At 43.5% G+C, this 24,483-nt stretch overlaps 2 protein-coding genes across 8 annotated transcripts in view; both read right to left on the bottom strand.

Annotated features, from left to right (window-relative positions):
- The window catches only part of BICRAL (BICRA like chromatin remodeling complex associated protein), an 86,467-nt gene that overhangs the window by 15,482 nt on the left and 46,502 nt on the right, over positions 1-24,483 (bottom strand). For 5 of the 7 annotated variants that reach the window (XM_071219637.1, XM_053914188.1, XM_045193408.3 and 2 more), the window contains 4 exons: positions 14,949-14,994; positions 14,483-14,531; positions 14,326-14,394; positions 9,384-11,060 (listed from right to left, as the gene is read on the bottom strand). In XM_071219637.1, the coding sequence (XP_071075738.1) occupies positions 9,384-11,060; positions 14,326-14,394; positions 14,483-14,531; positions 14,949-14,989 (1,836 nt within the window). In that variant the 5' untranslated portion in view covers positions 14,990-14,994. Of the gene's footprint in view, positions 1-9,383; positions 11,061-14,325; positions 14,395-14,482; positions 14,532-14,948; positions 14,995-15,801; positions 23,165-24,483 lie in introns of those variants that run through there. The other 2 variants (XM_024557739.4, XM_024557741.4) reach the window with 2 other exon arrangements.
- Positions 1-24,483, bottom strand: part of RPL7L1 (ribosomal protein L7 like 1) — a 76,202-nt gene that overhangs the window by 28,714 nt on the left and 23,005 nt on the right. The gene's annotated exons all lie outside the window — the stretch shown is intronic.

Below are 24,483 nucleotides of genomic sequence, written 5' to 3'. Positions count from 1 at the left end.
GATTAATCACCCAGACAATTGTTACAGTTGTCTAAGTAGGATATGAATAAGCCTTGGAAATCATCTAGACCACTGCTTCTCTCTCCCGGTTGCACTTTAGAATCACGCTGGGAGCTTTTGAAAAACGCTGACACCTAGAGCCCTTTCCCAGACTGTTTAAATCAGAATTTATGGAGGTGAAGCCCAGGCATCGATATTTTTAAAAAGCTCCCCGAGTGACGCTATTGCATAGCTGGGGTTCCTCATTTTCAAGGAGAGAAATCTAGGGCTTGGAGAACAAAGATACAAACTTAGACCACAAAACCAGTCCGCGGCAAAGTGGGACCTACAGGTGAGCACTGACTCCTAGTCCAGCTCTTCTTTCCCCTGCACATGGCAGTCCCTCTTAAAGTCTAGGGCACGAAGGTGGGTCTACCTAGGTATGAAGGCAGAAAAGGAGAGAAATGGAGAGCAGTTTGATTTAGATCAGCGATTTTCAACCAGGGTGCCATGGCACACCGGTGCCACAAGAATTTTGAAAATATGTAATACCTGACTATTTAGTCAGGGACACTGGCCTCTTTTTCCCTTAGATTGTCAAATAAAAAAATGGCAACAGCAACACAACAACAGCCATCCAGTGTGAATAAATCAAAGTTATACCTATTTTTTTGTCAGGAAATTGGCAAAATATTTACTTTTGGGTATGCCGCAGAATTTTAGTAATTAGTTTATGTGTTCCATAACATGAAAATGGTTAAAAATTGCTATATGTGGACCAAAAAATGATCCACTTGCTTAACCTGACAAGCTCAGGTGAGGCCCGGGCCCTGGCCTTACTAACTCAGAGACCTAAAGTAACCACATAGGATGGTCTACAGTTAACACTCTCTAACTAAAAGCAGTTCAAGGCAAGCAGGCATGTCCTAGGGCCCTATTTTTCCCTAATAAAGGTCATTCTTCATCTAACTGAGCCTGTCTGCTTTCTTTTTGCATCTAGATAACAGGCCTTTGGAAAGCCAGGGTCATTTCCTTTTTCCAGACCCCTTGCGCACCAACACTGCACCAAAGCGGAGATCACAAAACCCTCATTGTTATCGTTTCCATGTTGATTTTTTCTTCTCGGCTTTTGCTGAACTATTATTTTTTCCAGAATTTTATTTAATTTATTTATTGTTTTCAAGATTTTGTTTATTTATTTTTAGAGACAGGGGAAGGGAGGGAGAAAGAGAGGGAGAGAAACATCAATGTGTGGTTGCCTCTCAAACACCCCCTTCTGGGGACCTGGCCCACAACCCAGGCATGTGCCCTGACTGGGAATCCAACCAGTGACCCTTTGGTTTGCAGGACCGTGCTCAATCCACTGAGCTACACCAGCCAGGGCTCAGAATTTTATTTTTATTTTATTTTTTATTGTATTCTTTTGCATTACCATTTATCCCCCTTGTACCCTCTTTCATGTTAACAGTCAACTATCCTATTTATTTCTTTTTAGAGAGAGGGGGAGGGAGGGAGGAAAAGAGGGAGAGAAACATCGATGTTTGAGAGATACATTGATTGGTTGCATGTCCCCAACCCAGAACCTAGCCTGTAACCCAGGTATGTGTCCTGGCTCGGTATTGAACCAGAGAACTTTCGGTTCATAGGTAGGCACTTAATCCACTGAGCAACGACAGCAGGGGCAAAGATGGATCTATTCCTTTTAGTTTTTATCAAACCCCAGAGATTTCCCCTCTTTGCTTTCTCCTGCCTTCCTAATTTATCAGCAATGGGTTTCATGCAACCCCCTTACATCTTCCCCATTGATTCTGATGTATAAAATAAGCTTTAAAACTGCTGTTTTTCTGAAGCATTTTCTCAATCCCTTGAGATTTTGCTTCCTGGCAATTGTCATCAGTTTGGCTCCAATAAACTCATAAAATTTTTTACAGGTCTGAATGTTTCTTATGTTGAGATACAGATCAGTTAGCAGATAAAGTCTGCCTTTATGAGTAATTTGCCCGGCTCTGAAAGGCCATCTCTGTGACTGAAATGGGAACAAACGTGCTACTTGTAGCCCCAGGGTAAGAGCTACACATCATTCGAGTGGCCCCTGACTCTGTACCTCTTGTTGGTAACATGATCACGATTTTCGTGATTACTGGAAAGGATGGACACGTGACACTCAAAGAACCTGTAGCACTTGGTAACTTATTAAAGGTCTAGAAGGGGAGGGAACAACAAGAACATCGAGTTTCGAAATCTGGGTGTCTGAAGACACAGTGGTTCCACAGTAAAGTAGAGGGGCAGAGGGAATTAGGGAGGGGCAGGTGGGGCTGGAGACCTCAGCTGTGATCACTCCTGGTAATCTGTACCCAAAGCATGGTAGGCACTGCTCTCAAGGGGACAGGGCCTTAAAATAATTTGTTTACTTTTGTTTGATAGGTGAAACTCTTGTAGATCTCCTCCTTTAATAACTGGCTTTCAAATATTAATCCATTTACAAGAAAGCTTAAATCCTGTAAATTCCTCTCTGCATTAAGAGATTTCAGTTTGCAGGGCTCCCTGGAGAAATGCCTGATTCTAGATCTGACATAAGTAAGGTAATCGGGAAACAAGCCTACAGTATCTTGTGCCTCAAAAAGCTGAAGGGAAATGGGAGTGTCAAAAGTACAGAAGCCGGCTTAAGCAGGCCTCCACTGATCGAATTTGTGACAATTTAAGCATCAAAAAGAAGAATGAAAGCAACAGACTGCAACACATTAAACACAAAGGAACACACGATCTTTCAGAGATATACACTAAAATACTACAGATAAACTCACCTGTCTGGATCAGCTTCGAAATAACATTGGGCGGGGGAGAGTGAGCAGGACAGGGAAGAGACAAGCGCAGCTGGTGAGCACTGCCGCTGACGGGGCGTGGGGGCTCATCGCCCTGTCTGTCTACTTCTGTTTGTGTTTAAAACTCCCCGTAATGAAAAGTCTTCAAATGATGTAAATAAATAAATAAAAAGCAAGAGGGAAAGAGAAAGCTCTGTTTTATGGGGAAAAATCTCAGCCGGTAACTGTAGGAAGGATAACGCGATTAGAAAGTCATTTTGCAACCACTGATGTACTTTCAGGTGACGATTATCGATGGAATCTCAAAGCCCTGGGTGAGAGGATGGGGAGCAGGAGAGTCATGTGGTCCCAAAACACCGTCCTAGAAATCACTTGCTTACAAAGGGAACAAGGCACCCCTGAATACCTTGAGAAAAACCTGGTGGAGGCCACCTTGACCAAGTGCTCACACTCAGAATCACCAGTGATAGGTCAAGCCAACATTGTGTGTCGTGCCAAAACCATTTAGCCGCAATCTAATCACAAGGAAACATTCCGACAGCTCTACAGTGAGGACCACTCTGCAAGATAATTGACCTGGGATGCTGTAGACAAAAGAGAGACATGACAATAAATGAAATTAGTGCCCTGGCTGGTGTGGTTCAGTGGATTGAGTGCTGGCCTGAGAACCAAAGGGTCGCTGGTTCGATTCCTAGTCAGGGCACATGCCTGGGTTGAGGGCCAGGTCCCCGGTGGGGGACACGAGAGAGGCAACCACACATGGATGTTTCTCTGCCTCTTGTTCTCCTTCCCTTCCCCTCTCTAAAAATAAATAAATAAAATCTTTTAAAAAATTATTTTGTAAGCCGTTTCCAAAAATCTTTATTTTTTGAAAATATTTTAAATGGTTATATAGTATTCATCATACCCAATCATTCTATTATTCAAAATTTGGGTTTTTAGAAAAATTTTTGCAATACCTTGGTTGCAAAAATTACCTATGGTGTACTCTATTTGGAGTAAGAAAATAAGGGAAATAAGAAAATACACATGTATTTGCTTAGTTGCACAAAAAACATAGGTTTAGAAGCTAATGAGATTGATGCTTACAGGTGATGGGGGGGAATGGCAGGAAAGGATGGGGGTGGGGCGGGGAGAGGCTCTGGGGGTGAAGCTGCTCCAGGTACACTCTGCACAGCCCTGACTTCTGGGACCATACTAGCGGTTCAAAGGAAATTGAACAGATACAGTCAACAAGGATAATGGTGAAATATAAACAGAACTACATTTCAAATGAATAGTATACCGAGGGAGAAAAGAAAAAGTAACTCAAGTAATTTTTAAACACAGTATTCTGACTATATACCTTTAGTCAGAATACTGTCAGAAGACCTAAATACAGAATTGTAAATTGTAAGTCAACCCTGAAGTCTAATTACTAGGTTTGCTTTTCACAGGGGTATAGATTAGCAATTCTGAAATCACTCTCTCTATGTTCTCGTATTAAGCAAATAAGTAAACACACTGTGGGGCTGGCGTTCTCAGTGTAAGAAAAGGGAGTTACACGTACAGAAAAGAAGGAGACTTGAATAATGAGCCCTGTGGTCCTTGAACAGATGGACGTATCAACAGGACTGTGTAACACAGGCTGATAGATAAATAAATAGCTACGAATACTGGGTAAGTGTAACGCACATAAGCCGCAGCTGAGGCAATCTCAGTAGTGTGTATACAGAGCACTGGGAACTCGGTTTCTAAGTTCTGTTCTCCACTAGAAGAGATGGGCTCCTTAAGGGAATGGTTGATTCCGGGGTGGGGCAGGGCAAGTAGAAGATGAACATGGAACATCTCGTTCTGCCAGAAAATGAAGGGCGCGCTCCAAGCATGGTGGAGGCACGTCGGAAGGGCCAGCGGCTAATTTAGAAGGGCGCCCACTGGCCATCAAGTTAAATTGAGTATCAAAATAAATGATTGTAACAAATTATAACCCATTGAATAAAATAGGAATCTGTGAGCCCATACTGATATAAACAAACATATAAATAAAAGGAGGAGAAGGAAAAAATTTTCCTTAGATTACAATGCCAACAATTAATGCAGAACAAATGATAGAATCAGAAAATCTGTATTTGGTGACCATCATAATAATAGCTGGTTCAGTAATAACTGACTCGGTTAGGAATTATCAATGGGAGCTTAAACATGTGTATGCAAATCTGACGAGCAACTGGATAGCTACACAGTTTCCAAGTGTTTCCCAGGAGGCACTTAGCGAGATGCACCAGATACCATTTGAAGCAAGTGGTCGAAGTTAGCATCACCAGTAATGGACGAGTCCGCATCGTGAGGACACATCATTTCGGTGGCAATCCTACCAAACATGTATGACTTCAGTCCAATCATGAGGAGACCTCAGAGAAACTCAAATTCAGGGACATTCTATAAAACAGTTTGTACTCCTCAAAAATATAAAGGGCATGAAAGACAAAAGAAAGACAGAGAAACTGTTCCGGACTTAAAGATGTGACAAGAAAATTAGACAGTAATCCTGAATTGGCTCCTGAACCATAAAAACAACACAAAACAATTTTTCTTTTTTGCTAAAAGGGACATTACTATGAAAATTGACTAAATCTGAATGAGGTCCATAGATTAGATGATAATATTGTCTCCCATCCAAGGACTAACCAGGCCCAACCCTGCTTAGCTTCCGAGATCAGACGAGATCGGGCGTGTTCAGGGTGATATGGCTGTAGACAGATTAGATGATAATATTGTAATAAAGCTGATATCTTGGTTTTGATAATTGTACTAAGGTTATGTAGGGAACTATCCCTGTTTTTAGAAAGTAAACACTGAAGCCCAAAGTAGGGGTCAAGAGGCAGCATGCCTGCAATTAACTCTAAAAACTTATTTTAAATTTCATTTATTTAGTTTTAGAGAAAGGGAGGGAGAAAGAGAGGGAGAGAAACATCAATGTGTGGCTGTCTCTTACATATCCCTAACTGGGGACCTGTCCCACAACCTAGGCATGTGCCCTGACTCGGAATCGAACTGGCAACCCTTTGGTTTGCAGGCTGGTGCTCCACCCACTGAGCCACACCAGCCAGAGCTAAAAAAAAATTTTTCTGTGTCTCCGTGTGTGTGTGTGTGTGTGTGTGTGTGTGTGTGTGTGTGTGTGTGTGAGAGAGAGAGAGAGAGAGAGAGAGAGAGAGGGAGAGAGACAGAGAGAGAAGGATAAAACAAATGTGGTAGAAGTTAACACCTAGGGAATCTTGGTAAAGGGAATATAATTTTTTTTATGAGATTTTATTTATTTTTTAGACAGAGGAGAAGGGAGGGAGAAAGAGAGAAACATCAACATGTGAGAGAAATGCTGATTGTTGCCTCACAACCCCCCCAACTGGGGACCTGGCCTGCAAACCAGGCATGTGCCCGGATTGGGAATTGAACCAGTAACCTTTTGTTTTGCAGGCTGGCGCTCAACCCACTGAGCCACACCAGCCAGGGTAAAAATTCCTTATACTATTCTTGCAAATTTAACTTTTCTATAAGTCTGACAAGTCATTATTTCAAAACACACACACACCTTTGACACCAAAAGTAAAGGAGGACTCAGGAGGGTAGACCATGGGGTGAAAGCAGGTGGGCAGTGGAACTAAGGAATGCACTGGGAACGAGTGGGAGCCGAAAGCTAGGATGGGCAGATGGGGGTGAGGACCAAAGCTGAAGACATTTGAGACTGTTCGGAAACATAATCCTCATGCGGTTTAGCTGACTACCCATGGTTAATTTACCTACACAATGGCATGGAAAGAGCAAATTCTAGTACTTGGTTGAATAACAGTGCCCTGGGTCCCTCCCTGTATATGCTCCCTGGTGCAGACCAGTTATTCACTGTGATGAGTCACATTGAGTCCCTGAGACTTTCTGGTTGGCACCCAAGAACCAGCCACAACTAGTACACGGTCATGTGACCTAGTGGCTTGCTATATGATAGGTAAGTAAATAATCTATAATAAGCTTTCATTTTAAATGTCAATAACACATTCGACCAAATATAAATATTAAGTCTTCACTTAAAGGTTGTCAATAGGTTCTGCAACTTTAAGTGAAATGACGTATGATGAAATGAGTTTCACCATAGGGTAATTGATATAAACAAGAGTTAAGCCCTGGCTGGTGTGTCTCAGTGGATTGAGTGCCGGCCTGTAAACCAAAGGGTCCCTGGTTCGAAATCCTGTCAGGGCACATGCCTGGGGTGTGGGCCAGGTCCCCAGAAGGGGGCACATGAGAGGCAACCACACATTGCTGTTTCTCTCCCTCTCTCTAAAAATAAAAAAAAGAGGATTTTCGGCCAAGATGGAGGCGTAGGTAGATAAACTTTGCCTCCTCGCACAACCAAAAGAAGAAGAACAACAACAAATTTAAAAAAGAAAACCACCAGAACTGCCAGAAAGTAAAAATGTATGGAAGTCCGACAAACAAGGAGTTGAAACATTCACCTCGACTGGTAGCAGGGGCAGAGACAGGCAGCTGGGGCGGAGAGGATGCGAGGCAAGGCGGCAGCTGGAGGATTGGGTGGGCAAGGCGGGAGCTGGTGGTCCCACATTTGCCCAGGCGGATGAACCAGGAGGAACAACTGGGGAGCGAGATAGACTATGCAACCCAGGTTTCCAGCAGGGGAAAAGAAAGCCTCACAGTATCTGGCTGTAAAAACCTGTGGGGGTTGCAGCAGTAGAAGAAACTCCCAACCTCACAGGAGTTTGTTGGAGAAACCCACAGGGTCCTAGAACATAAACAAATCTACCCACTCAGTAATCAGCACCAGAAGGGCCCAATTTGCTTGTGGGTAGCAGGGGAAGTGACTGAAAGCGGGCAGAAAGCTGAGCAAGTGGCATTGTTCCCTCTATGACCCCTCCCCCACATTCAGGGCAACAACACAGAGACGTAGGTTGTCCTGACCTGGCAATACCTAAGGCCCCACCCCTTATAACATAATACACCAAGACAGATGAAAGAACAGATCAAAACTCCAGAAAAATATCTAAGCAATGAGGAGATAGCCAACCTATCAGATGCACAGTTCAAAACACTGGTAATCAGGATGCTCACAGAAATGGTTGAGTATGGACACAAAATAGAGGGAAAAGTGAAGGCTATGCAAAGTGAAATAAAGAAAACTATACAGGAAACCAGCAGTGAAGGGAAGGAAACCAGGACTCAAATCAACAATTTGGAACAGAAGGAAGAAATAAACATTCACTGGAACAGAATGAAGAAACAAGAATTTGAAAAAATGAGGAGAGGCTTAGGAACCTCCAGGACAGCTTTAGACATTCCAACATCCGAATCATAGCGGTGCCAGAAGAAGAGGAAGGGCAAGAAATTGAAAACTTACTTGAAAAAATAATGAAGGAGAACTTCCCCAATCTGGCAAAGGAAATAGACTTCCAGGAAGTCCAGGAAGCTCAGAGAGTCCCAAAGAAGTTGGGCCCAAGGAAGCACACACCAAGGCACATCATAATTACATTATCCAAGATTAAAGAGAAGGAGAGAATCTTAAAAGCAACAAGAGAAAAAGAGACAGTTACTTATACAGGAGTGCCCATAAGACTGTCTGCTGATTTCTCAAAAGAAACCTTGCAGGCAAGAAGGGGCTGGAAAGAAGTATTCAAAGTCATGAAAGGCAGGGACCTACATCCAAGATTGCTCTACCCAGCAAAGCTATCATTTAGAATGGAAGGGAAGATAAAGTGCTTCCCAGATAAGATCAAGTTAAAGGAGTTCATCATCAGCAAGCCATTATTACATGAAATGTTAAAGGGACTTATCTAAGAAAAAGAAGAAGATCAAAACTATGAACAGTAAAATGACAACAAACTCACAACTATCAAAAATTGAATCTAAGGCAAAAACAAAACTAACTAAGCAAACATCTAGAACAGGAACAGAATCACAGAAATGGAGATCACATGGAGAGTTATCAGCGGGGAGAGGGGAGAACAGAGGAAAAGGTACAAGGAATAAGAAGCATAACTGGTAGGTACAAAATAGACGGGGGGAGGTTAAGAATAGTATAGGAAATGGAGAAGCCAACGAATTCACATGCATGACCCATGGACATGAACTAAGGGGGGAAAGCTGGTGGGAGGGGCGGTGCAGGGCAGAGGGGAATAAATGAGAGAAAAAAATGGGACAACTGCAATAGCATAATGAATGAAATATACTTAAGAAAACAAAACAAAAAAAACCAGTTAAATTCCTATGGAATCTGATCATTGTAAAAAAACAACGTTGAATGAAATGATGTTATTTGAGGACCTACTCTATATTAACTTTGGCGCTTATTGAATGTTTGCCATTTGCCAGGGACTATGCTAAATGCTTCCTGTGGATTATCTCATTTAATCCCCCAAATAACTCTGTGGGGGTGGTAGTATTACTATGTCCATTTCACTGATGAGGAAAATTAAGTCTAGAGAAGGTAAAACTCAACTGTTAAACACAAATAGAATTTATACACACAGAATTTATATTACATGCAAATTCTACTTTTCCACTCTGTAACCAGGCAGGAGTTTGTCTGTAAAGGGAACGTACCTGACAAAAGAACTGTTGCTGGGTTCCCGCTCCAGGTGCGTTACTGAAGGTGCTGGTAGATTTGGAAGAAGAAACTGGAAGACGATGAGGCGCACTGACCGCTACTGGAGTCCTGTTTGGCTGGGCCAGCTGGTCTCCTGTGAAGTTCGGTCCCGACGCACTCGACTGAACCGCAGACCCAAGACTAGGATGGGCAGTGCTGGATGAGCTGACGGGGAACCGACTAGGCCCTGACATGCTCGTCACCGAGGGCATGGCGGTGAAGCCCGGTCTTCCTTGGGAGACGCTGCTCTGCCCAGGTGACAGGTGTAATACTGTTGGTGACGCCTGCTGCAAGGGCATCTGCCCACCAACAATCTGAGGAGAGGCATGGTTGACTATCACTGGACTTCCGGAGGCAGCAAACGTCTGCCCAGACACTAACTGGACGGCGGTATTCTGGTTGTTAAGCATCTGTCCGGAATATGGTTGGTTGGTCCTGAGCATGTTGGAAGAGTTTCTGTTCAACATGACATGTTCTGAGGCCACTTGGCCAGAAATGAGCTGAGAAGGTTGAGTCTGAAGAATTTGCCCATTTATGGTCTGGACGTGGTGTACCGAGTTGGAACTGACGGAAAGGCTTGTAGGTACGAGGAACTGACTTTGGGGTGTGTGAGGCTGGCCCATGGGAGAATGAATGACGATACTGCCCGCAGGGCTGCTCACTGCCTGGGAGGTGACCGGTTTTCTCGCGTTCTGTTGGTTGACGATGTTCACAGACATGTGTGGGCCGACTACGGAGCCCTGGGGCGAGCTCGAAGAGGCAAAGGAGATGCCTTGTTGCACGTGGTGCTGCTGCATTCCCAAGTTGTTCACATTGTATGTACTTTGCTGACCCATCTGGATAGGCTTTGGCTGGATATTAATTGGAACTTTATTGGAATTTGGTGCAAGACCCCTTTGTATGATGATGTTATGCACAGGTAAAGATGTTTGAAAATTTGTGCTGTTAAACGGAACGGTAACAGGCTGTGCTACGGGACTGGAACCTGAGTTCCCAAACAAGGAGTTGCCATTAGGAGTCTGTCTATGAACCAGAAGTCCTCCGCTCACATTTGACGGGGCTTGCTGCCCGCTGCCCTTCAGTATGATTTGAGATCCATCTAGGTTATTAATAGTCATCATGGAAGGTTGATTACCAAACGACCCAATTAACTGTATTTGACCGGAACCACTAAGCTGACTACTATTGGATAAATGCTGGCTGGGAACACTGATCCCCACGTGCTGCATAAAGCCATGTTGCACACCTACTGTATTGCTTGCAAACGATGCTCCGACAGGCACGTGGGTCACCCCTATAGGCTGCAGCGTCTGACCTGAGTAATTAGAAACATTAGAAGCCTGAGTAAAGGATGCTGATGAAGAAGGATGAAGCTGAGCTTGTGCAAACTGTTGGCTTGAACCTATACTGGCATCCAAATATGCCTCTTCTGCCAACGTCTGTTCAGTGATATTGGCCTCCTGCAAGGATTTCTGAAGAATGTCGAAAGGTTGGTCCTCACTGAGATCAGGGAGAGGAGAAGACTCAAGTTCATCTTCCAGAAACTGAAGGCTACTTGAAAGCGGCAGTCCATCGCTGGGCCCTTCTCCAAGCTGGTTGCTCACAGCTTTGAGGGATGACTTAGGATCAGCATTCTAAAAATAAAAATGAAAGCAATGTGTGACGTGGCAAATCCAACCTCTGAAAGAGATTCTTATAAAAAACTAATCTCACCTTTGAGGAGGAATAAAGCATGATAGTGTGCTTTTCAAGCACAACTCTCCAAACTGCTCACCTTATTCTGACAGTGTATTGCTTTTTTCTAAACAAAGATTTTATTTATATTCTATTTAGAGAGAGGGTAAGGGAGGGAGAAAGAGAGGGAGAGAAACATCAATGTGTGGTTGCCTTCCGTACACCCCCCACCGGGGACCTGGCCCGCAATCCAGGCATGGGCCCTGACTGGGAATCGAACAGGTGACCCTTTGGTTCACAGGCGGGCACTCAATCCACTGAGCCACACCAGCCAGGGCTGATAGTGTATTTCTTAAGTAATGATGTTGAACATTATTTTTGTAATTATGTACATTCGTTGCCCTGATAAATTATTTTATAGAAAATAGATAAATAACAGTAACTTAGTGATGACTACCTAGAGTTTAGCTTCCTTTTTTGCTATACTGGCATAGAATTTAATTTTCAGGATTGCTTCTAGTCCAAGGCTTAAGAGGGGCTCAGACCAGTATGTGTGTATCTAGGAGACGGCCATCTCTAGTCCTTTGTACTGAAGGAGTCTAGGTGAGTTTTGGGAGTTCAGGGTGTTGTTCTACTAGAGGTTCAGAAGGTATCCCAGAATCAGCCCTGTCTTTCAAGGTTTCTCAGAACTTCCCCCGTTCTACCTCCCTACCACACTTGGCAAGCCCAGGCCAGGAAAAACAAGCTTTTCACATAAAATGAGTAAATGATCATCTGATTTCTTAGAAGTAATTAGTTTATTATAATGCTTTAAAAACTACTTCAGACCTGACTGGTGTAGCTCAGTGGTTTGGGCGCTGTCCTGCAAACCAGAAGGTCACCAGTTTGATTCCCAGTCAGGGCACATGCCTGGGTTGTGGGCCAGGTTGGGGGCATGAGAGAGGCAACCAACTGATGATTCTCTCGCACATCAATGTTTCTTTCTCTCTGTTTCTCCCTTTCCCCTCTCTCTAAAACTAAATAAATTAAAATCTTAAAAAAAAAAAACCCACCTACTTCAGTGTCCTATCCAAAAAGAAGTCTATCGACATTTACTTATCAAGCACCCAGTTACGAGTTAGTTTCTGTCCTTAAGGTGTCCTTAAGGAACAGGCATTCCGACTAGAGTCAACAATACGGGCATACGAAGAGAATGAACATGGTCACTCATAAATAAGCTACACTCCACTGGCCAGCAGTTTTTCCTGGGACATGTCGACGTTATAAAAGAAAAGATACGGACTCTCCCCATCACCTTGGAGCCCGCTGGGAGCAGGACTTCTACAAAGACCAACATGTCTGGAAGGCTGTGGTCTGAGGCCATTTTTGCTGGCTATAAGCAGGGTCTCTGGAACCAGAAGGAGTGCACAGCTCTTCTTAAAATTGTAGGTGTTTGCGCTCCAGATGGAACTGAATTCTATCTAGGCGAGAGATGTGCTTACGTGTAAAAATCGCAGTGACTCCTGGTGGCAAACCAGACAAAACCAGAGCATTCTGGGGAAAGGGAACTTGTGCTCAAGGAAACAGTGGATGGTCTGTGCTGAATTCTGAAGCAACCTTCCTGCTAAGGCTTTTGAACACAGTATCTGTGTAATGCTGTGCCCCTCATGGATTTAAACTCAAAAGTAAATGAATAAAGGTGCGTTTTTTTCTCTTGTTAAAGAAGAAGATATAGAATCAACAGCTATTTAAAATAAGGTGAAGACAGACCCTGGCTGGGTAGCTCAGTTGGTTAGAGCATCATCCCGATATGCCAAGGTTGTAGGTTCGATCCCCAATCAGGACACACACAAGAATCAACTAATGAATGTGTAAAGAAGTGGAACAACAAATAGATGTTTCCCTCTCTCTGTCTGTCTCTGTCTCTCAAATCAAAAAATTTTAATAAATTTTTTAAAAGGCTACCTTGTCTCTAATTATAAATAAATAAATAAATAAATAAATAAATAAATAGCTCTGGCTAGTGTGGCTCAGTGGACTGAGTGCCACCAGCCTGCGAATCAAAGGGTTACGGGATCAACTCCCAGTCAGGGCATGTGCCTGGGTTGTGGGCCAGGTCCCCAGTACAGGGTGCGCAAGAAGCAACCACACATTGATGTTTCTTTCCCTCTTCCTCCCTCCCTCCCCCTCTCTCTAAAAATAAATAAATAAATAAAATACAGTGAAGACGATGTGAATGTACTTAACACTAGAGAACTGTACACTTAAATGATTAAGATGGAAAATTTTATGACAGATGTATTTAACAAAATCAAAACATTTTTTTTAAAAGGTGAAGAAGAAAACAACAGTAGATCGATAAAGAATGAGTGGCCCAAAAACAAAGAATGAGTGGTCCAACGTGCAAAACTAGGTTCTCAGCCCTGGGCTAGTAAGATGTTGGAGGCTAGATGATGGGGAGAACTACGCTGAAAAGCCAAGACTGGTTCTTTCTACCCTCAATCAATCCACAGTTGAAAGGGGACTAATGTGGTCTCCATTAGCTGGACACCGTCTTAGGGCTTGAAGAATCATAGGCTCAAACACAGGAATGTGGATGTAGTCTCTAGGCAGGAATTCCCTATTCTCCAGGTCAGGTGTCTTGTCTAGATGCTCCTGGAACTTAAGAATATGGGCTCCAGAACCCGGTGGCCTGGGTTAGAATCCTCGCTCTGCAACTGCTGGCTTGCAGTTTGGGGGAGTACTAACCTCTCTGTGCTTTGGTTTCCTCATCTATAATGTAAACAACAGAAGCTACTTCCTGGAGTTACTGTGAAGATTAATGAAGTTAATGATGTTAAACCATCAGTGCCACGAATAGACTAAATGCTTAGTAAGTTTCAGTTATTATTTTTTTTCTTGTTTAAGATGAAAATGTTTAGCAAGTAACTACAACTAAGAATAATTTATTTAAAGTTATGTAAACAAGGTGCAAAACATTGTAATACTACTTTCTTAGATTATAACACTTGAGTCAGTTTTTAAAAAGTTGAAAGCTTAGGAAAACGGCAAAATAAATCTCATATACCTTGTCTTGACTAAGTTAAAAGTGGAAGGTATTAACATAATTCAATAGATGCTTCTTCGGTGTCAGTTACAAAAGACAGTGTAGTACTTCTCCCCATGATACAAAGCAAGTGAAGCCCCGTTCACAAGGCACGAACGAGACAGAAACACTGGGTCACTGCATCGGTTTCTAATACTCACACTGGAGTTGGCGAAAATGGAATTTGAATTGGCTGCAGAATATCCTGCATTAGTCAAGTCATCATTGCTCTGCAAAGGTATAAATTCGACAGAGTGATTACTTCAACTGTGAAGAAGAAACAACATTTGTATCTGTGATGTTCTGAGTTTTACTTACAGATTTATTACTAGGTCCATGTAGAAAATAGTTCAATGCTTGTGGGTCTCTAGAAAACAATAAAAGGGGGAAAGCAACAATAAAAATGTTACCTATATTTAAGATTATGTTTTCTACGGTAAAAAGAAAATGACATATTAGCCTGAGTAAATTATCTCCCTATTTTAAAACAATTTTATTAGTGGTTTTTTGTTTTACTTTTTATTTATTTTTTTTGGTGTTTTTCTATTTCCTATTATCTCTCATTTCTGCCTACTGGGACTTATTAGAAAATAAATTTAATAAAGGATAAAGCATTACCTAATTATGACCCCTATCATATTCAAGACTCTTTATTTGTTAATCCACACTATGATGATTAATTTTTTTTAAAAAAACCCATCTGGTTTTAATAGGCTTATTAGGTTGTTTTAGTAAGCAAACCTCACACACGTGATGCACCCTGATTTCGGAACAAGCATCTTACCCAATAAGATCAAGGAGACACGAGTCATCATCATCATCCATGACAACTGTAAGAAAAGGAATTAAAAAAATACTGTTTTAGCAAGGTAGATTAAAGCCAGTAGCATCCGTGCAACATAAAAATACACTGTATACTTTCCCGTATAAATAACTGCACTTCATTTGAGTTTTTCCTCTAATTGCTTATTACTAATGGGGCTTTATTTTTCTGTGATCATTCAAGAGATTAAGTATTCAATTTAAATAGTTCTTTCTGAATACAAGTCCTTAACTTTCGAGTCAGAAAGGAAGCTGGACAAATCAAAGAGAGTTGGCAGCAGCCCCACACACACAGATCCCCCAGAGGGGCTGTAAACCGTGAACTTATGGTAACTTCCTCAAAACGTGTCATGAACAAGGGGGGAAAGAGTGTTTGTTTTAGAAAGAAATCTCATGGATACAGAGGTCTTTAAATTTTGTGACTGGATGTTTCCCAACATGTGGAGCAATCTAGATTTCTTGCCATATTTTAGCTATCTTTAGGAAAACAGAAAAGTCGGCTCGTCCTACTTTTCGAGACCAGGGCACCACGGTCCCGGGCAGCGCTGCTACAGCCTTTGCCCCGAAGGCCCCAGGTTCCTCCCGTAGCAGCAACACTGCCAACTGTTCGATTCCAAACAATCTCTATCCCACACTAGAATGTTTAAAGCAGAAAGTCCCAACCCACGCTCACCCCAGCTCCAGGCTCAGAGCCCCCGCCCTCCCCAGCCAGCACAGTTCCTGGGTTCTGGCTCAAACAATGACAACAGACAAATTCCAAGTGCGGCTCTCCCCATCCCCTCCCTCCCCGGCGATCCCAAGGTCCTTTAACTTACACTAGTGGTCCGACACATGGCAACACGGCTTCACACCCATTTCGAGCCATGCGTGGAATAATTTACATCACGGAATGCCAGGGCCAAGAGTTCTGCAGCAGTTGGAAAGGGCAGTGCGTGTGAACGGCAGTTGGAGGAAGGAATGAAATCCTGAAGAGATGCCCAGAAGCGGGACACGCCCGAAGAAGGCAGAAGGGATCATTTCTACTAAGGGTTTTTTCTCTGTTAAAGCTGCCATCTCCTCTCCGCTCCCCCTGAGTTGCTTACACTATCAGTCACGAGGCCAAACAAATATAAAACTGGCTCCTGCCACATGGAAGGAAACTTGTTTCCTCTGGAAGGGTCTGGAAGGGGTAAGTATCCCCTGATATGGGACCTTCCCGGTGGTGGGCGAACTTGTTCAGTTGCTGAATGACCCGGGTGATTACAATCCATTTGAGGGAAACTTCAGGGGAGAGGAGAGAAGATGCGTGAGACGGGAGCAAGAGAAGAGTGGGACAGTTTACCAAAACGTAACGTCCGTGGCTAACGCTGTGCCACGGGCAGCTGGCGCAGTGGCACTTGCTGGTAGGACTAACATGTGGGCCTCCTCCAGGGCATGCTAGCATGACTGCGGTGACACGGCATGACTTTTGAGGAGGAAAATGGGCCAGAAAGGCAAAAGAGGAAAACTGGCATCAAACGGATGTACAGAAGTCTGTGCGAAGGACTGCCCCCGAATCTGCTATCTGACATGGCAGGACTGCATTAGCCGTCGCTAATGACTGGGCCACGCGCCCGTCTCCCAGACATCACGATCACGTGGACTAAATCACAGTCATGGGGAATAATTAAGCCTACCAAGTAGACATTATTTCTTTACTTCAACGTGACCATTTATTTAGAATTTCACTAGATTCTTTGTAAATTTATTTTTTAAAGTGTTTAACAGTCTCTGGAACAAACTAATCAATAAAAATGTAAGGGAAAAATAACCTAAAAAGAAAAAATGCCAAGCCCCACGACTCTTTCACAATTATCCCAGCTTCCCTCACTACTTGACACCTGGTTCCTAGTTCAGCTAGAGAACAAGATGCCCAGGGTCAACAAACGGACAGAGAAAGGAGGGCCGCATGGTCCCTCCACCCAGGTGTCGCTGCCACTGGGACTTCTGACATAGAGAACACCTGCTACCCCAAAGTTCAAAGTGACAAGCTACTTGAGTAGCCCAAATAAAAGAACAATTTTACAACAGTGAATACAATTAAAAGCCATTGCCCATCTCCCCCGACCAAACCGCACAGGCTGCCCAAACACTTGATTTGACGGACACCTGGAGACCCCCGCCCCTAGTCAGCGGCATCAGCCCTACCAGACAGACCTACCCCTTTCACCCCCTTTGGGTGGAACTCTGGGAGCCTTTATAGTCTAGGGTGCCCTGAGAATTCTGCTTTTTAAAGGGCCACACTCATTTTGGACTTTAAGCAGTTTCAGATTAAAAGAGCTGACCCTTATCCCTCTACCGCCAGCTCTACATAGTGACAAAACACAGTCATAATCCAGCTTAATCCAGCAGTTCCTTTCCCCAGGAAAGGTCTGCCAGAGCAAATTTACCTGAGTGAGGTTGTGCAGTCTGAGTATGACTCTAAGGAGGGAGACAACCTGAGGATCAGGAACTGACTCCAAAGCGAAGAGTTCAGTTTTCTCTCCAACGGTTTTCCCTTTACTTCTGGACTCTTGTTAAGGTTCTTTTCTCATTAAAGTAGCAACCCTGGAACCACTAGACGGGCCTCTGGCAACAGGTGACTTTTATAAGTCTATATGAAATGTAAGTCCCCCTCTAAAGGGAAACCCCTAAATCAGTGCTTAAAAGCTGCTTCTTGGCCCAACACACTCAAGCAAGACCCATTCCCCTCAGTACCAGCAGCTTCCAACAGGAGAACCTTTCACAGTGAAAAGGGGCTGGAGCTCTTACAGAGTCCCAGTAGGCAGGCACCCCAAGAGTTCAGAAATCACTGCCCCACAAAGCTGACACTCTGAAATTAAAGCTCATTTTAAAAATTGTTCCAGAGACAACAAAAACTGAATACTACCTTTAGTCAAGAGAACACAGTGTATCCACTTACCCACTTGGCCTTTCCCGAGGGGGGGGAGCGCGAGTGCACTAAATCAGGGGGAAATGCTGGCCACGTAAACAAGGCGGGTCCACACCTCCTATCTTACACAAAAATGAATTCCAGATGAATTAAGAGTTAAACGGGGTGGGAGTGGGGAGGAGAACCTTTAAGTACTCCACTGACACATAGGAGAAATTGCTTTTTATAATCTGGGAGTGGGGGAAGTCTGTCGCAAGACAAAGAAGTCATAAAAGATGGACCAACTTGATGACATAAAATTTTAAAATTCTGCATGATAAAAAAATATAAAGTCAAAGACTAAAACACCCAAAAACTTAAGTGGGAATTACATCTCCAACTCATATCACAAACGGGGCTCTTCTCCCTGGTATGTAAAGAATGGTTATAAATAAGGAAAAGAAAGAAGCTACCCTGCAGAAAATCAAGGGGTACGAATAATTCATAAAAAAAGAAAGACAGCCCCCACATTTATAAAAATAATCAACTTCACTTAGAAGTTTTTAGAAGTCTCCGTTGTCCACGGTTTCACTTTTTGTGGTTTCGGCTATCCAAAATCAACCTCAGCCTGAAAATATTAGGTGGAAAGTTCCAGAAATAAACACTTCATAAGTTTGAAACTGCGTGTTGTTCTGAGCAGTGTGACGAAGTCTCTCGCCGGCCTGCTGGGCCCCCCAGGGACGTGAGTCATCGTGTGTCCAGCGGCTCCACACTGCACCGCTCCCGCCCACCCGTCCCTGAGTAGCCCGTCCCTGAGTAGCCCGTCGGTTATGGGATGGGCTGTCACAGTGTCGCAGGGCTTATGTTCAAGTCGCCCTCCTTTTACTTCATAGTGGCCCCGAAGTCAAGCGTAGCGATGCTGGCAGTTTGGATGTGCCCGAGAGAAGCGGTAAAGTGTGTGTATGTACAGGAAAAACAGTATATATAGGGTTCAGTACTATCCCGGTTTCAGGTGTGGGGGGTGGGGTTTGGAATGAACCCCGTGTGGATACGGGGGACTTCTTCAAATTAAAATATGATGAGATACTATTTCCTGTCAGATAACAAAGATACAGTTTGGTTAAGAACTATGTTGGTCAGGGAGTGGAAAAAACGGAATTTTTATACCTTGGTAGTGGAGAGTGTAAACTCATTACTCCAGAGATGGCGATTGAGAAATAGCTTTCAAAATGTTAAGTGCGAAAATCGTCTCACCTGGCAAATGTATTTCTGGGTATTTGTCCTGCTCACACCCTTGCGCGTGTGGGAAATGACACGTGCATGAGAACATCCAGTGCAGCGTTACCGGTTTTGGCGAGACTGTAAAGGCCTAGGTTTCATGGATCCAGGGTTCCTTTTTGGGGTGATGAACATATTCTGGAATTAAGCCACTAAACTGTACACTTTAAAAACGTAAATGTTATGGAATACAAATTACATCTGAATTTAAACTATTTTTTTATCTCATTATTTTTTACTTGGAGAGTATGTTTATTAAAGCAGGGGACAGTGACATAGGAAGGGCTCGGCGCAGAAGCAGCAACAGGAGGGCCTGGGCTGGGCTCCCTGGGAAGGCAGAGAAAGGGGGCCTTGGAGGTAGATTCATGGGGTCAGCTCAGGATGAGCTGCTGCCACTCGCTGCTCCCCTGGTTGTACGTCACTGGGGTGCTGCAGAGTTTAGGAGGTGCACACCTGCGGGGGAAAGGTGCAGTCATGCTCCTGGCAGGGACAGCACACTAAAGTATTTTTTAAAACCATAGGTCCCCAGAATGACAGCCTTGTTAACAAATTATGGTTCACCTACACAGTGGAATACTACACAGCCATTAAAAGTAAGGAGGCAGCCCTGGCCAGCGTGGCTCAGTTGGCTGAGCATGATCCCGCAAACCAAAAGGTTGCTGGTTCGATTCCTGGTCAGGGCACATGCCTGGGTTGCGAGTTTGGTCCCTGGTTGGGGCCTGTGCAAGAGGCAAATGATTGATGTTTCTTTCTCACATGGGTGATTTCCTCCCTCTCTTTCTCCCTCCCTCCCCCTCTTTCTGGAATCCTTTTTTTTTTTTTTTAAAGTAATGAGGCAGCTTTATACAAACTGACTTGGAAAGGTACATGGTCAATGGGAAAAGAAAGGCGCAGAACACTGTGCTGTGTACACTATACCCCCAAGTGTGGGGTGTGGAGAATACATACATGTGAACCTTTACAAAGGTTCAGACCCTACGTGAAGCACAAATAACCAGGAACACGAGCAACTTCTGAGAGGGAAACTGGGTGGCTAGGAACGGAGGAAGGTGTACACTCTCTCATATATGTCCTTTTGTATCTTCTGGATGTTGTGCCACATTTATTTGTAACAAATAAATACAATCAATAAAACTAAAAGGAAAGAGGGAGACCCTTGAAACACAAGAACCTTGAGTCAGGCTCACCCTAGGTAAGCCTGACATAACAGACATCAAATACCGTGGAGTCCTAAATGGAGTGGCAGTTCGGGCGCCGACCTGCCCTCCAGCAGTCAGAAATCTGCACATCTTTCTAAAACTTAACTATAGTCATCCCTTAGTAGCCACTGGGGGTTGGTTCCAGGAACCCCCAGGGATACCAAAATCCAAGGATGCACAAGCCCCTTGTGTAAAATGGCATAAAATAACGCACACAACTGGCCCTTTGCATTCATGGATATTGTTTTGATCCACGCTTGGTTGAATTTGTGGACATGAACCCAGGGATACAGAGGGCCGACTGTGTATTTATTGAAAAAACCTGTGTATAAGTGGGCCTGCGCATTTCAACACACGTTGTTCAAGGGTCAACTGAACTCAGAAAATGTAAAGAAATCTAGTGGCCTCAAGAATAATTTACAACAGTTACCTTGAAAGGAATATCTTAAAGACAGTTTAATTTCCATTAAGATCACAGACTTCAAAGACCTCCACGGCAGATATGACGGAAGATAACAAGCTATTAAAAATTTTTTTCACACAGGGGTAAATAATCTGAGCTCTCATATCAAGAAACATATTGGTTTCAAGAAGAGATATTTCAGGAAAGCTAGCTAAACAAATCAATTCTACCTATATTAGAAGTTAGTAGCAGTAGAATAACACTTTCAAAGCCATAATGGGATTTCAAGTACTTCACAAACTGGACTTTGGTATGTGATTGCTGTAACAAATGTGTTTGTTCTCTGTCTTACGTGCTTCTCTCTTTACTTCCTTCTGCCAAAAACACAACCTAGGGAAAATGATGATTCATAAGCTAAAACTTCAAAGACAACCAAGAACCAATAGGCTATTAACATAGGAAAAATGACTGGCATTTGCTTTATTTGTATTAATTTAGTATAGCATCAGTACATGCCAAAATTTCCCAATCATTTATAAACAAATTTACCCCTAAAAAATGCTCAAGTTATGCCAGATGGGTACTAAACGTACCGGGGTGATCGTTTCATGAGTTACATAAATGACAAATTGCCATACCTGAAACTAATATGGTATTGTGTATCAACTGTAATTGGAAAAAAAGATGCTGAGGTTAGCAGAGGGACCACTGAGAAACTTTATGTAAGCAGTCATGGAATATGGAATGGTTTCAGTCTCCAGAATCGTGCGTCCTCTGAGTTACTGAAGGTATACTAATCTATAATCAGTTTTATTTGCATTCACATATTTGCCATTTCCAGTGCTGGTCATTCCTTTGAGTGAAGCCAGATGTTCATCTGCTATCATTTTCCTCCGCCCGAAAGACTTCCTTTAGTACATCTGCACTGCAGATGTGCTGGTGCTGAGTTCCTTCTGCTTTTGTGTATTTTTAAGTGTTTACTCTGCCTCCAGTTTTGACATGTATTTTCCATGGGCATACAGCTCTACACTGAATTTTTGTTTGTTTCAGTTTTTAAGCCATTGCCACGCTGTTTCTTGTTTGCATCATTCCACAGAGGAGTGTGCTGTCATTCTTAGTTTTCGTCCTTCTGCGCATGATAGATCTCTCTCCCCTCCCCAATGCTGTAAAGTTTTCTCTTCATCACGGCGTTAAACAATTTGATTATGATAGGACTTGGCATAATTTTCTTCATGCTTCGTGTGCTTGGGGTTCATTAAACTTCTAGAATTTGTAACATGACAGTTTTCCTCCCATTTAGAACAAATTCAGCCAGTATTTCATATATTTTGTGTCCCTACCTCTTCTTTGAGGACCCCAAGTACATGAACATAATCAGGCTGTTTGAATTTGTTCCATGGCTCATTGACACTCCCCACCCCCCCGTCCTTTCATTTAGAACAGTTTCCGTTGCTGTGTGTTCAAGTGCACTCCTCTGTTCTTCTGCAGTCTAATTTGCTGTTAATCCCATCCAACACATTGTTATTTTCAAACATTAGAGTGTTCAACTCTGGAAGTTGGGTCTTCTTACTCCCTGTCTTCCCTACCTTTATTTAATTTATTAAAGCTTTCCTCTACCTTCTTCAACTTATACAAAATAGTGATAACATTTTAATGTCCTTCTCTACTAATTCTATCATTTGTCTCATTTCTGGGTCTGTTTCTACTGATTGATTTCCCCTCTTCATTATGGGTGTCACTTCCTGCTTCTCTGCATGCCTGGCCATTTTTTATTGGATGACAGACATTGTTAACTTTACATCACTGAGCACTGGAGATTTTTGCAGACCTATGGATATTTGCAAACGTCGTCTTGGCCACATTAAGTTACTTGTGAACAGTTTGACTCTTCTGAGGCTTGCTGTTAAACCCCGTCAGTCTTCAGCCTATGGCTGATTGGCCTGCATGCAGGCAATACCCTTCTGGGTGCTTCACGTGAAGCCGCGTGAGCTACAGGGTTTCTACAGTCTTGCAGGCGGGAGCACCATCTCCTCGCTGCCCTATGTGAGCGCCACGTTTTGTTTTCTCCAGCACTTTGGTGCTTTCCCATGACTGGGGTTGCCCCCCGCACACATGCGCTGGTCCGTTGTCGGTGGAAGACTTGAGGGAGACTTGGCAAAGCTCCAGGCTTTTCTCTCTGTACAGCTCTCTCCTCTCTTCGGTGGGTGAAAAGAGTATTCACTGTTCATTTAACAAACACTTAGCATGTATAATGTGCCAGGTACTGTGTTAAGGGCTGGGAATATCAAATGAATGTGACATAAAATGTAATAATAAATGTAAATACCCTTAACGATTTTGTAGAACTTTACTTTTTAAAATATTTTATTTATTTATTTATTTTTAGAGAGAGGACAAGGGAGAGAGAAAGAGAGAGAGAGAAACATCAATCGGTTGCCTCTCATACACGCCCCAGTCAGGGACCAAACCCACAACCCAGGCATGTGCTGTGATGGGAATCGAACCAGCAGCCTTTCGCTCTGCGGGAGGATGCCCAACCAACTGAGCCACACAGGTCAGAGTTTTCCGTAGGGCTTCAAACGCAAGGCTGAAACGTGAATTACTGGTTTGGGCAAACAAACCAGTAATGGTTTTCGATGAGTACTGTGATCAGAAGGTTATGCTATAAAACAGCCACTCACCCAGGGCAAGTAACTGTTAGTGTCAACTAGGACATAAAATCTCCTCATTTACTCCTTTTAACACATTCTAATTGTTCTGGGCTGATAAATTTTGTAACTGCAATCTGTGTGAACCCTGCCACACCGCTCATTTTAAGGAACTCACTCGCTTTTGGAAGAGAGGCGCGCGGTGACCCACTGCAGTGCAGTACGACAGGTGCCCAAGTCTTTGGTGGGGTCCCCAGCTTCCTCGGGTGAAGTCGGGGCATTTTTGTGAAACAACGGCGTTTCACTAGAGGAAAACATGACTAATTTTCACAGTTGCACCCATCTGCAATAAAAAGGGGCTATCAAACTCAACATGATGGGCTCTGAGTTTTTCAGTTGCTGTTCGACCAAGAACTTCATCCATGTTGTCGTCAACTGGGGGCTTTTAGCAGCGAGAAAGGGGAGGGAAGACTAAGAAACATTCTTAGGAGAAAAGTTTAGGAATTAAAGAATTCCTCAAAGTCAGAACAGATGAGCATTCATGTCGGCAGTTTCGACATTAGTTCAACTCATAAAGGGCAGAATTAAAAGGCCTTTAAGCTGCTTCAATCCCTACTTGGAATGAGGTGGGGGTAGAGATAAACCTGACAGCCCTGGCTGGTGTGACTCAGTGGATTGAGCACTGGCCTGCGAACCAAAGAGCTGCTGGTTCGATTCCCAGTCAGGTCACATGCCTGGGTTGCAATGGCCAGGTCCCCAGCAGGGGTGGTGTGACAGGCAACCACACATGATGTCATCGATGTTTCTCTCCCTCTCTTTCTCCCTCCTTTCCCCTCTCTCCTTAAAAAAAAGAGAAATAAACCTAATAAATTACGCAGTCCAGCTGGATACAAACAACGTGTTATAACATGGGGGAGAAAAGTGAGCAATGTCGGGGGTCAGGGAGAAGTCTGGCCAGGCTAGGGACACGTGGGGGAGAACACTGACTCTGAAAGTCAGAGCGCTTGTCTCAGCACTGACATCGACCAACCTCGTGACTCTGGACCAGCTCCAATCTCAGGGCTCATCTCTCAGGGCTCCTTCTCCTGCTCCTACATGAA

Source organism: Desmodus rotundus, chromosome 11, assembly GCF_022682495.2.
Source record: "Desmodus rotundus isolate HL8 chromosome 11, HLdesRot8A.1, whole genome shotgun sequence".
NCBI classification, from domain to species: domain Eukaryota; kingdom Metazoa; phylum Chordata; class Mammalia; order Chiroptera; family Phyllostomidae; genus Desmodus; species Desmodus rotundus.
Note: the sequence above shows the minus strand (reverse complement) of the source record. Positions and strands in the feature narration are given on the sequence as shown.